The sequence below is a fragment of the Callithrix jacchus genome, chromosome 9 (assembly GCF_049354715.1).
Source record: "Callithrix jacchus isolate 240 chromosome 9, calJac240_pri, whole genome shotgun sequence".
Lineage (NCBI taxonomy): Eukaryota > Metazoa > Chordata > Mammalia > Primates > Cebidae > Callithrix > Callithrix jacchus.
Window position 1 is genome coordinate 38,018,898 of NC_133510.1, and position 14,453 is coordinate 38,033,350.

The following is a 14,453-nucleotide window of genomic DNA, read 5'->3' on the forward strand; positions in this document are numbered from 1 at the left end:
AAAATTTAAAGACTGAAAATTGAAATTCTTGTCATCATATCTTTCAACATTGAAAAAGATGACCTTCAGTGCAGTTTTTACTTTGCCCAAAATTCTTACTGAGCTTTTAGTTAGTGACAAACAAAACTGTTTTGATTCACCTGCTAATGAGCCGTGAGATGGTCTAAAGAACAATAACAAAAAAAAAAAATCAAAACCTGTGATACTCATTTTATATGAAAGAAAAAAGTTTTCAGAGAAATGAATTCAGAAAAATGAATATCCGAGTAAACACAACAGTAAGAGCAGCAACAGGCCAGGAACAGAATAAACAAATACCAGAAAAGTTATTTTCAGAATTTGTTTACTTAATGTTTAACACTGAAAGCAAACACAAGAGAATCATTAGGGAGACCTTCTGCATTGCTCCACTTAAGCAATTCGAATCTGTAAGCAGTATAAAGATAATTACTCATTTGGTCCTCCTACATAGCAATAAGGTAAATATGAAAGTACAGCACTGCATTGCAGGTGGTTTTATACCAGTCTGTCTGTGTAGACTGTAGCAGAATGGGGGGGCAGCAAAGGCAACTGGAAAGGGTCTTATTAAAGTGTGTTACTTAGCTTTGTCATTACAGTAAATGTTCAATATTTTTTTGATTGACAGTGAAATTATTTCTTTAGACAATTTGACTTAAAAACCACCCAAGTCAGTGTGCATAAAAACAAAAATCAAATGAAGCCTGCAGTTTTTAGTTTGTCTTAATTCATGGTAAAAATAGTCCTAGTTAAACCAATTGTCGTATGAATCAGGTCAAAATGATTCAACTAATGAAGTGCTATGCCTAATATTTATAGTAGGTTTACCATAGTGCCTGTGCAAAGGAAATAATTTACCATGAACTGATTAGCAGTTTTTTAAAAAAGGACTACTTATTTTACTACTATAAACATGCTAACAAGTTCAGTATATTCCACTTCAAAGATAAAGAATCCCTCACTACAAGAGGGTTAAATCAATCCTCAGGTTATGATACGGGATCAAACTCTGCCCAAAAACAGTTTAAAAACCATGTAAACACATTCTTATATCCTGAGGCCCTTGTTTATTAATTTTATTTTGTCGCTTTAGTTCTAGTGATTTGCACCCATTTGCATTAAAAAATTATAAAAAATAGGTGACCTTAAGACATCTGAGTCCAAATCCCCCATTTTACAGACTCAGGCAAAGACCCAAAAGCAGGCCGTGCATGGTGGCTCCTGCCAGTAACACCAGCATTTTGAGAAGCTAAGGCGGTAGGATCGATTGAGCCCAGGAGTTCGATACCAGCCAGGGCACCATAGTGAGATCAAGGTTAGGCTGAGATGTGTAACATATTTGAACTTAATCCTGTTCCCTTTAATACTCATGTCTTGTTTTAAGTCGCCAACCAAGGCGATGGAGGGAGTCAAGTTGTACATTCTCAATCGTCAATTACTGATTAATCGACAGAATCGTAACTGATTATTAGTACCAATAACCTTTTATTTTGTGATCTACCTAAGAGGGTTTGGTTATTCACGCATTCATTTTTTTTTTTATTAACTTTTTCAGTTTTTCTTTGATTTGGATGAGTTTTCCAGAAGAGCAGAGGCAGACAGCACAGGAAGGAGAATACATCCGTGGAAAAGTTGGGAGAGACAAACGCGGATGGGGTGGCTGCACTGATGCAGGGAAAAGGATTGGGAAAACGGAGAGGGCTTCTCGGCCCCGCGCTGGGCAACAACCTTAGCAGGGGCGCCGGGACGCCCGCCCTCCCTCGCGAGTCAATTCTCCAGAGGACGCGGGGAGCTGGGTCTGCGCGCTCCGCCGCCAGTCACCCCGCGCCCGCGCCGGGCTGCGATTGGACGCGCCGCCGCCTGGCACCCGCCAGAAACACCGAAGCGCGGCGGAGAGGAGGGGGGCGTGCTTGCGAGTCGAGGGCTTTGACATTTTTACCGCTCCCACCTACCCTCCGCACTCCATGCCGGGTCTCTAGTTCCTGCTAGCCTCGGCTCGCTCTCGCGGGGGGAGAGTTGGAGCAAACGTCGCCTCAGCCGCAGCCTCCTCGCGAGCCGCTCTTACCCCAGCGCCCTCCGCTCCCGCCATGGGGCCAACGCGGGGTTCCTAAGAGTTGCAGTCTCTCGGCGGCGCGCTCTGCAGCCAAAGTCACCGCGGGCGGACAATGGCTTAGGGCGCCAGGGGGGTTAGTCTAGACGTACAGGAAGGGGAAAAGACGGCTAACTGGGGAAAAAAAGAGAAAACGAAAGAAAAGCCAAACGATGAGTTTCCACAAGGAGGACGGAGTCAACAGTCTGTGCCAGAAGGCGCTGCACATCGTCACCGAGCTGTGCTTCGCGGGCCAGGTGGAATGGGAGAAGTGTTCGGGCATCTTCCCCCGGGACCGAGGCAGCCAGGGCGGAGGCAGCACAGGTAACCGGGAGGGGACCCCCGCTCCAGGGTCCTGCACCTCCCGCGCCGCTCCCGGGGCAGATTTGGGGCGCCGGGCTTTCCTACCTCGCTCCTTACTTCGCTTGGGTTCTGGCGACTTCGAGGGTGGACGTTTGGGTTTTGTTTCGTCTTGTCCACCTGCCGGGCTTCTCCCGCTCTCCGGTCCGCTTCCGGCCTCCCGGCGCCGTCTCCCGCTCCCAGGCTCGCCGCGCCTCTCCGCGCTCTCCCACGCCTGCCGTCTCCCTCCCGGAGTGGAGAGGCTAATGCGGGCGGTGGCGGCGCCCGGCCTCTCGCGGCGCGGCTGCTAGCGGGGGCGGCTCACCTGTGGGACTCGGGCTGCCCTTGTTTGTCCCAGTGGCCGCGGGTCCTGGTCTTGCGGATGGGGCCTAGGTGGGACGCACAGAACTAACTCCCTTGCAGATGTGGCTTCCTTGGCCTCTGAGGTAACTCGTGGCTTCAACCTGTCTGGCACTTGACAATTTCCAAAGCCCTTTAATAGATATGATTTTCCAGGGTTTCATGACAAAGTTGGTAAAACAGCAAGAATTATTGATCCCATTTGTGAGGCGACACCTAAAGCTCAGGGCATATATCGAGGAACTGTAAGAGAGGGGAAACGTTTAAAATCCCTTGCACACGCACGCTCTCATACACCCAACTCACAGACGTCCTCCCTGCCCTTCAGGAAACTTGGAAATGGGCTGGATGGAGGCGGATATCGACCGTCGGAAATCTGGAGACGGGGAAAACTCTCAAGTGGCTTTTCCTCAAGGCTTGAGGGTAGAAAGGAGCGAATCCGGGCCACCGTTCGGGTCACGGTTGGGGAAAAGGCTGGTGTGTTCAGCCTGCTGTGCTGCTCGCGCACAAGAGAGATGGACCCCCGAGTTGCGGGCGGCTTGGTTTCAGGAGCTACTAGAGAAGGGTCACTTGTTGCATCGGGAGTTAAAAAAAAAAAAAAACACTGCTTTCGGGTTTTTCGGCTGGAAGGTTGCCATTCCTTCTGTAGGTTCTTTCCCTTTGCTTTTCCTGTCATTTTGGTGGGATTTTAAGCGTGGAAGGTAGTCAGCGCAGCAAGAGCTGGGCAGCCAAGCCCGGGGTGGAGCAGGATAACATGGAGCCCTGCTTGCTGCGAGGGAGCAAAGCCGGCACACTTAGTGAATCCTCTCACCGCCACCCCTGCGTCAAAGCCAAGCGGGGAGTGGAAATGGATTTAGTTTAGCTTTTACAATCCCGTTGCTCATATGGGTAGCTACAGGGTTTGGAATTCTCTGATCTACGGAAATGCGAGCCAAGGGGGCTCTGTCTGCACTGGCAGAGCTTGAAGAGATGCCGATGTTTGGACCCTGGAACGGAAAACTTCAGCATTTTGTCAATGTGTAAACACAACCGAGAATCATTTCCATTAGTTTAGTGGGTGTTAAATTCCTAGGAGTGTGTGAAACTCAGTTAACAGTGGAAAGGACTGGGTGAGTATGGTGTATTCGGTGTCGTGTGTATCATTGCTAAGCATGAGGTAAAGACCAGAATAGTGTGACCTTAGAGTCCTCTGTGGTGATATTAGATAACCTTTTCGGAAACGTCTTTAGTGACATACCTGCTAAAGGTAAGACTCAGAGAAGGGGCTACACTGGATGAAATAACAGTATTTAAGTTTGAAGACTTGTGCTTTGGTAGTTGAACAGTTGATGCTGTGAGAAAAACTATTAATTTTCCTCTTTCCTGCCCAGAAGTGATCACACACCAAAATAGTGGTTTCCCTGGTCTCAGATTGGCCGGTAATGAGGAAAATATGTGAAGGTTAGAAACCAAATCCCAGCTTCTAAATCTGTCCAGAATGCACAACTATATCACCTTCTGATAAAATACAGTATATGAATCGTAAAAGGGGTCTCAGTTTCTCCTACAGTACAAGAAGTAGTTGTAGTCTGAAGTCCTTTTGAACTTTTTCCCTTGGGAATAAAAAGTAAAAAAAAAAAAAAAAAAAAAATTTGCCTAAAACAACTGCAAGAATATTTTCCTCCCCTTAAGAGGAAATATATACTTCATAATATATACAAGAGAGGTATTCGATTGAATATAAGAACATTTAATGACTAAGAAAGATATTCTACAAGTTTGTGTGTAACGTATAAAGACAAGATTGCTTTACATTTTTCATTTGCGAATCTAAGCAATAGTTAGAAGTAAAATACTTTAATCTGCAAATAGACTCTCAAAGTTAATAGATGTCTATGAAGTGGATTTAAAGATTGTTTGCCAAATATTTAATTATATTTATTAGCCACTCAGTGTCACACTGTTCTTTAAAGTAGATTTTCTTATCACTTTTGCGCTCATGCTTGTTATTATAGGTTCCCAAATAAAGCACTTCCAGTCACCCTTCTACTCATTGTTTAATGAGAAGGGCATTTTTGGTAGGAAGACATCAACAATGTTGAATGGCACAGTGCTTATTTACTTTGAAAGTTAATCAGCACTGCCCAGATGGTATTAGTTGTTCTAACATTACAGTGATAATTACAAGCTCCAAACTGTGTATATTTTTAATTCCTTCACATAGAGATAGAGGGAGAGAAATTCAGGTAATTCCAGTTAAAGTCATTCTACATGAAGGAAGCTACAAATCACATACATAAGTAAGATATTATCTGACTGGTTTTGGAAATGCCAGCGAAGTGCAAGCATCACCATTCCCTTTACCATATCAGCAGTAGCAGAAGCAGCAGCAGTATTGTTGCCATTGAGGATCTCACAATGGCAATATGATCACAATATGACCAATCTCATACTTCAGTAAAATTGGTGAAGACTTACACTAAAGTGGCCAACATTAGTTCATTTACTCCTTTGGAGTAGTTTATTAGAATCATTATATGTGCCAACATTACTAATATTCTAGGAAGTTCACCATGTGCAATTTTTAGAATATCAGATTTTTTTAGTCTTTTTACCACAATTCTCTCCCTCCCCCCAAACAAATTCATCTGAATGCACAATATGATTTAATACTAGAATGCTTAGAGAAAATACAAAGCCATATATTGGACTCAAAAGTTATTTTTCAGGCATACTGTGTCTGAATATACATAATAATTTTGAACTGAATTTAACTTAATTTCTGGTTACTCCTTAATTGCTGCTCAAATGCTTATCAGTTTCAAGGAGCCTATGTTGCTTGAAAGGCAGACCTCATACCTCACAGCTGATCAAACCCACTTAAGCTTGCAAACCCACTTCACAGTCACTTGCGCTCACATCACAATTGTTTATATCTAACCTTAAAGATTTTCATAAGCATTTGATTCATCAATGTATTAATTTGCAGGTTTACACAATTTTAATTTGGGACTAAAAATTATAAAATAAAAATTTAGACAAATTCTTCTAAATTAATACATTTGTTCTTCAGTTTCTTAGAAGAAGGGATAATGAGTAAGTATATGGCAAAGAATATTATTAAAGTACTTAACCGATAAGAAAGGGCATAGTTAAATAAAATTTTAAGAATTACATCATGATTTTCCTCTGAGATCAAAGTATAGTGGGTCTATGATAAAGGTTTAAATTAGAAGAGGGACTTTATAGTAGAGGAAGAAAGCAAATGACTACCCAATTAATTGAGTTGTCATTTTTAATCACCATAATGGAGTTTTACACATCCTAGTGATTGTATAAAGAATTCCAGTTTACAAACATATATCAGTAGAACTTTGTCCTTGAGACTTGTAGGTCTGTAGCAGAATAATGCAGCCACAGTGAATCCAGAATGATAGGCCCATTTGAAGAAGAATATATGAGATAATTTTCCTTCCTCCATATTGTCACTCCACTGAAGAATGGCCAGTTTCTATTATGTCTAGTCTTATTGTCACATGATCATCAGTACACCTTGTGCTTGGTCTGATTTACTTCAAACAGAAATGGAGACCTATCTTCAAAGCCAAGAAGGTCTCAGCAAACATTTGTTTTTCTTAATTCCCAGTATGTTAGCAGTATTAGCAGGCATCTCTTCTTGCTTTAACGTTTTCTTTTTCCTTTGGGACAAATTAAAAGCTGTATTTCCTTTTTTTATGAACTGTAAGTCTCTGACACCTAATTCTTATGAATGATTTTATATAGCAAATTCAAATCACAATTTTTTTTTTTTTTTTTTTTTTTTGAGACGGAGTTTCGCTCTTGTTACCCAGGCTGGAGTGCAATGGCGCAATCTCGGCTCACCACAACCTCCGCCCCCTGGGTTCAGGCAATTCTCCTTTCTCAGCCTCCTGAGTAGCTGGGATTACAGGCACGCGCCACCATGCCCAGCTAATTTTTTGTAATTTTTTTAGTAGAGACGGGGTTTCACCATGTTGACCAGGATGGTCTCGATCTGTTGACCTCGTGATCCACCCGCCTCGGCCTCCCAAAGTGCTGGGATTACAGGCTTGAGCCACCGCGCCCGGCCCAAATCACAATTTTTTAAAAAACTTAATCGTTACTGTAATTTTGCTTTTTTTAAAAAAAATTGGTAATTGTTTGAGATGCCTGTGCGTTTACAATCTTTGTTTATACAAAATTCTGGCAGAAGACAAACATTACCATAAATGTTTAATGTAATTTCCAAAGCCAATTAAAATCATTTATATTTTGGACATATGTTTATATTCTTCCTGATTTACGTTTTATTCCACTGATGATGTGCACAGTAAGTCAATAGCATGTCAGCTCTTTGAGGGCAGGGGCTTGTTTATTGCTTTATCATCAGTGGCTGGAAAAATCTGTGGTTCATACTAGGGAGTTAATTTTGGTTTTTTGGAGGTGGAGTTTCACTCTTGTTGCCAGGCTTGAGTGCAATGGGGTGAACTCAGCTCATTGCAACCTCTGCCTCCCAAATTCAAGAGAGTCTCCTGCCTCAGTCTCCCAAATAGCTGGGATTACAGGCGTGAGCCACCGTGCCTGACTAATTTTGTACTTCTAGTAGCGACGGGATTTTCTCCATGTTGGTCAGGCTGGTCTTGAACTCCTGACCTCAGGGGATCCGCCTTCCTTGGTCTCCCAAACAGCTGGAATTACAGGCGTGAGCCACCACGCCCAGCCCAACTAATATTTTTCAAATAAATGAATGAATCAAGGAATTTATTATCAAGAAGCTTCAACTTTATTATTTGTAAAATAATAAGTCCTACTTAATAATCTCCAAATCCCTTATGCAACTAAATTGTATACACCTGAATTTTTGTGTCACCAGTGTCTAATACAATACCCTATAAACGTAGTCATACAAAATATTTAGTTTATTCCAATTTAGTAGCAGAAATTGGAACACTTGAGACATTTAAATGCTAGAATTCAGAGAACAACATCCTCATGAAAAAGCAACTGAACGTGATATAGGTATCCACTGACTTTCTTCAGGTGGAGCTATAATTCTGTGGCTAAATTTGTAAGTGTTGCATAAAGAACTGAGTCTACAAGTTCTAGAATATCTGTTCAATATATTCATGTATAGCAGTAAAAGGAAGGCATGTTAATGTGCTAAGTAGAAAGTGGCAGGGGAAAAGTAACTATCTCATTATTCAAATTGCTGTTAATCATTCCAGTTGAAAGTAGGAATCATCACCTTGCAGATGTGAAAAGTAAGGTAAAGAAAATTTAACTTCCCTTCAAATCACAACTAGTTAGTGATGGAGACAGGCTAAGAAACCAGGGCTTCTTAGATTTTAGCCTAGGTTTAACAAAGTGTAGGAATAAAAAGAGGAAATTATGGGGGCATTCTTGGCACTGAATGGCATTGGAAAAAATGTCTGTGAAGATAAGCTGTTAATAATATTATATTATTGGCTATAATTACTGGCCAATAGAATTTCTTAGTGTGCAATTATGACCCAAATCCCAAACCTTTCTTTTTACTAGATTTTCTATCATCCAAATATAACAAGCAGTGTTTTTCATTTTTCTTACTTGACTATATGCATACATGTGTACTTCAGTGTACATGAATAGCTGTTTACATATCCTTGGCCAAATATAATTGATTTGTGTCAATTGTAAAATCACGTAAAAGATTTTTGGTGTATTTGAAATGTACCACTTTGAGCTCATATAATCCCAAATATATTCTTTTTATATGTTTATAAATAAGTCTATAGTGAAAACAGATATTAAATTACCAATTACATTGTTTATGTTAATTAGTAATTAGAAAAACCAATCCATTAAAATCTTGTATACTGTACTTTCCTACCATATTTTGGTCAATTTAAGTAATTAACAGTGTATACTATTAAAATTTAGTACTATGAGGCATGGGAGACAAGATATGACAGTGAAAACGAGCTAAGAGTCACCCACTCAAAAATCTCAGAGCATAATTAGTATGAATGTATCAAAGAAACTGAACCTTCAGATAGGGAGTGTTATTATTATAGGTCTTTCTTCTAACTTGTACAAAGCCAATTTCCTCTGTTGGTGGAAATTGACCAACATTGACCAAGTTTAGAAACAGAATTCCTGACTAAAGAGATGGCTTCTTTTATCATTTTGTAGGGTAGTTTTCTTTTTCTTCATAATGTTGGATACATCCTAAGTAGTCACTAAAGCTATAAGAGCTGGCATTAACATGGCTAACGTAGACTATCAAGGAAAAAAAGTAGAAGCTGTGATGGTTTTATTACCAGAAATTAATAAATCCTTACACCTTTATTTCCTCATGGAATTATGCCATAACAGCCTTGGAAGCAAAAGAGTGGAATCATCCTAAGGGGGATAGAAATGAACCAATATTAATGACTTCTTTTCCCTTTAGATGAACTTTGATGTATATTATGATCTGCTGTCTAATTTATTATTCCATTGTTGACTAGATAACATGATAGTCAGTTTTTAAAACTATGTAAATGTCAATTTGTGCATCCTGCAAAATTGTCTTAATTAAACAAAGACTATTGTTATCTCTTCAGTATTTATTAATATTATTTCCTTAGTGATGTTTTAGTAGTCATGGATTTATAGGACCTACAGACAAAGCAATATTCAGAAGCCTATAGTTTCTAATCTGTTACAATATGAGCTGTTAATGTACCTGAGAAGTGGTTTTAGCATTATGCTTTTATTCAAGCAATATTTATCGAGCACTTACCATACGAAAGCCACTGTGCCAAGCATTAAATGTACTAGTGCCATTAATTAAATGTATGTGATGCTATGTGTGATGTTCGTTAATATAAATATATAATTAATATATAATCACAAATTATAAATAATTTGCTCAATTATGAGCATATGTAAAGCTTTTTAATATATTTGGATGTTCAAATACCATATTTTATCAAATCTAAGATGCCATTGATTATAAAATGCACCATTATTTTATGTGGTACCGAGAAAAGGAAAGAGAACGTTGACAAACTATAGCACAATGCTTTTTAAACAGGTGGAATTTTTATTTTATGTACAGAAGTATTTTATGTACCTCTTTTAAAACTTAGACTTATAAAGAACCCTTAAATCACTCTTGTACAAATATAAGAAGGAAAACATTAAAGAAATAAATAGGTAAAGTAATTTTAAAACTAAAATTCTGAGTCTGATTCTTCTTGATCAGAATTAATGATGCCCTTTGTTTTCCACACATTATCATATTGTATGCCATAAAAAGTGTTAATGATGCATTTTTTTCTTAAAACAATTTATAAAAGATATACGGGCCATTGGTACAAGCTCTAAAGCTAATTGTGCAAATATATGGGATGTTGTCAAATACATCTGACTCACCACCTTTACCACCCACTTCCAAAAATTTGACTTACAAGGGTGAAGGACATGCTTCACTATTTTCTCCAACATTCTCTTTCAAGCCGCTTAGACTTATGCTATGAATTTTGATGCTGACGGTTTTGCTTTAGCACATACACAAATAATGAAATTTATCACACAATTACTGCCTGCTATTAGCTATTGTAACAAGCCATCAATACTGAGATAACAATCTAACTTCAAAAATACAAAATGTTTTAAAGTATGTATTTTATAGTAGGTTGCATACAGTATTAATACAGTTTTTATCATTTATAGAAATTCAAGAGAAGGGCAAAGGGCAATACATTTAAAATGGAAGTTATAGGAGTGCAAGGATTGTTGTTGATTATGTTGTGTATTGGATTTATAGATGAAAAGAGATTGCTCATTTCCTGGTATTCATCTCCCACTTTCACTTCACAGCAATAGGATCTCTTATTTTTACTTAAGAATATGGCAGCACAAAAAAATTTTAAAAGAGTATTTTTCAGTCTCCTTGAAGTTCGGTGTGGCCAGATGACTAAGTTCTGATCTTTGGAAATTTAGTAGCAGGGATATGCACAACCTCAAATTTGTATTTTTAAAATAAAATGACATATCCTCCCCTTCCCTGTTCCCATCTTATTCTTCCTCCCACCTGTGTGAAATGTGGACATAATAGCTTGCCATCTTGGACGTTAAAGAGAAGCAAAGACCTTTGAATAGCAGAGCAAAAATGTAAAACAAACCAGAATTCCAGACACCTTAGAGTTAATAAATCTGCCATGGCCTGTTGATGCTGGGACAGTCTCGCTTCGCATGAGAGAGAAATGAACTATCTTGTTTTAGTCTCTATTAATTTGGTCCCTTATAACAGAAATCAGAAGCATGCCCTAATTATAATAATGGTAGTATCAGATGAATAGTATAAATAAATCAACTTCAAAGATAATCCAAAAATTTCATCTTTGAGGCAGTTGCCTCAGCTTTATTTGACTAAGAGTTGCTGATTTGAGTTTTATTCCCTCTCTTTCTCTATGAAATGGTTCCATAAACAAATATGGACTGTGGTCAGGCAACAACAGGGAGCAGGGAAAGAAACAGAAGACTTGGAATATCCATGAACTAAATTATATTAATTTCTGATTAATTTTTGGAAATCACATTTTTGTACATTTTGAAAAATTAAAAATGAACTAGAATTCAAAAAAATTTTTAAAGATACAGATAGACACAGGGAAGAGTATCAAGTCAAGCAGTGGTAATTGGAATTGAGAACACGACGCTTGGCCTGTGCTTTTCTGCGTGATCATAGTGAGCTGCATGGGCAGGAGGTAAGTGGTCCTAGCAGTATTTATAAGCCTCTGTGGATAAGATCATGCAAATGTTATGGCCTGGTTATGCAGACTTTAGCAAAGTTCTTCTATACTAAAAGGTTCTGAGGGAATTAGCATTTTAGAAGTTCCCTGTATTTTCTAATGACAGTGATCTTTTTCTCAGTTTTTCAGAACGTCACTTTATTTTGGGATATTAAGACATGATGAAAGAGTAAAATCTTTATAACTAAAATGGGGTAGAGATATATAGTCAGACAGACCGACAGACATATAAACAGTGGCAGAAAGAATGTTTATGCGTATGTAATCAAACCAGAGTTTGAGCAATGTTAAACCTAATTATCTCAGAGCCTAATGTAATTTCTGTGTATTTCATTAACTTTTAATCTTTCCAGATATAACAGGATGAATGTTATATAATGGATTTTTTTAATTATCTGGAGACAGTGAAAATTACAGCTAGAGAGCCTAGTCATCAAGTTTGCCCATTGGAATGGATAACTTGAAAGTCCGTGTAGAAAAGCCAGGAGATTCATATTCATCACCTTGGCCACCTTCCTCCAGTGATCTTCTCTAGTCCACCTTACCTCTTTTCTTTTATGATCATACTCAAATCCTTGTCATTATGGTAAACAATACTAACTTAGCATTGTGAATCCAAATATTTCAATCCCTAACCAAAATCTCCTATGAGTTCATCTTGCTCATTTAGAAACTCGTCTATTAACTTTTCTATTTATCTCTGAATCTTCTGTCAATAAGAATGGCGTCATACTTATGAATCTTCTGTCAATAAGAATGGCGTCATACTTATGATGCATCATTTTATCTATGTAATACACTGTCTGCTTTGGGATCTATCACACTCTCCTGGAAAAAGAAACAAACCAAAACGTTATCCATGGATGAATTTATTTGTCTGCTGAATATTTAGAAGATTTTAAAACCAGACATACTAGTATCACAAAAGAAATGTATATTCTGACTAGGCATCTAATGTTTTCTTATTCAATTTTCTTCTATTCTCTATGGTTTCTATTTCAAACTTTTATCACTTTCTCCAAATATCCCAAACTATTTTCAAATATTCCAACATAATTGACAGTTAACCCTGACTCCTCCTTTGGAGAGAAAAATACTAGTTATAAACAAGAATTCACTTGACTGCCTGCCTCAAGACCTATGAACCTAACCGGCATCCAGAACTATTCTCTTTATCTTACAAAGAAAGAAACAATTCAGTTCTTTCACCTTTGCTTCAGACCTCACCCATTGTCACTTTTTATGGAACTTCACTTTTAATTATTCTGCTTAACTGCCTATTTTTTTGGCCACTGATTCCTTCTCATCTTTTTTAAGCATTGCAATACTTCAGTATTGCACATCCTAATAAAAACATCTTCATCAACTCCATGTGCTACTGTAGTTATTGCTTCCTCTCCCCTTTCCTATGTATAATTTCTTGAAGAAATTACTCTCACAGAATCCACTTCTGCACTGATAGTCATTTATAAATCCACATTAATCTTGTTAACACTGCATCTGCTTCACTGGTCTCATAAAACTCACTAAAGACATACTTGTTAAAGTAATGGTCACTTCTCAACTTTTGTTTTAATTGAACTTATTTTAATTATTTACAGTATGATTTTTTAAAATATTCTCCTAGGTTCTGTGAGAACCCACTGACCTGATTTTTTTCCATATCTTTCTTTCTCCTTTCCCCCATTCTTCTATGCAGGCTTCTTATTGCTTAAAACTCTCTTTCTTGAAATATTGGTGTTCTCAGGATTCTGCTGAGGAACACTTATCGTCTATAGATTTAGATCTCACTATTTAAGGAAATTAGTTGCAATTTATTCAAGTTGCATTTATGTATGACCAATAGCCTACTAAAATGTCTACTTGTATGACCATAAGCACTTCAAACTCAGTGCGACCAAAACTGAAGTCACAGTCTTTCTTGCTTCGTCATCTCAATGAGTCAAATTTGTGTCCTGTTTAATCTTCACACTCCTTTGCTAGAGCTTTGATTTTCTCTAGAATCTTTTCTTTTCCATTACAGCAACCTGGTTCAGAACCACTACAGTCTCTCACATGGATAGCTGCTGTAATCTATTAACTAGTATTTACTCTTCCAGTCTTGCCTTCACCTCTGTCTTCTCCTTAGCCAAAACATTATTTCAGAAGTGCATGTTTTCATTTCAATACCTTGATATAAAACGTTTCTGGGACTATTTATTTTTCTTTGAATTAAATTCAAACTCGTGGCATACTTCATGTCATAGTTAAATGAATCACAAACATGAAAATGTCATTTAAAACTTTTTGATGACTTTATAAAGTCTCCTAGATCCTCACTCAATCTTTTGATAGATTCTTTTTATTTTGTTAAACAAAGCTTGTTATTGGGGGAAAATATGTCATGAAGACATATTTTGATTTCACTTTAAATACTATTAATGATTAGTCATAATTGCTATGGCAAGCAATGCAAAAAATAAAATACAGTAAGCTTGTTTGCATAATTTTAGTTTTAGTTTTCAGGATAAAATTTTACTTAATCTAAGTTCTTCAACTGTTTTCTATTAAGCAGAATTCCCTTTCCCCACCCCTATGTCTCTGAATGCAAGGAGCTACAAGATTGGGATTATGATGGAATCTTGACTCACCCCCATCCTTAAGAAATAATATATCAATTTCCTCCTTCTTTGAGGAAAAAGTTTGACATCTTCAGGAAACAAAAATTCTCTCCTTCTCTATATTATAAAATGTATAGGGTCAAGAACCCGTGGAGAATGCCTATGCTAGTCCAGTGGGCCCATTTCCTGGTTCATAGATGACACCTTCTTGCTGTGTCCCCACATAGTGGAAGGGCAAAAGAGTCCTCTTGGCCAACCTTATAAGGGCAC

The 14,453-nt window shown here is 38.1% G+C and overlaps 1 protein-coding gene across 1 annotated transcript in view; it reads left to right on the forward strand.

Annotated features, from left to right (window-relative positions):
• The first annotated feature begins 1,890 nt into the window (after nucleotides 1–1,890).
• SYT10 (synaptotagmin 10) overlaps nucleotides 1,891–14,453 on the forward strand; it is a 62,833-nt gene continuing 50,270 nt past the window's right edge. The window contains exon 1 of the mRNA XM_002752372.6: nucleotides 1,891–2,431. Within this exon, the coding sequence (XP_002752418.1) occupies nucleotides 2,281–2,431 (151 nt within the window). The 5' untranslated portion in view covers nucleotides 1,891–2,280. The remainder of the gene's footprint in view (nucleotides 2,432–14,453) is intronic.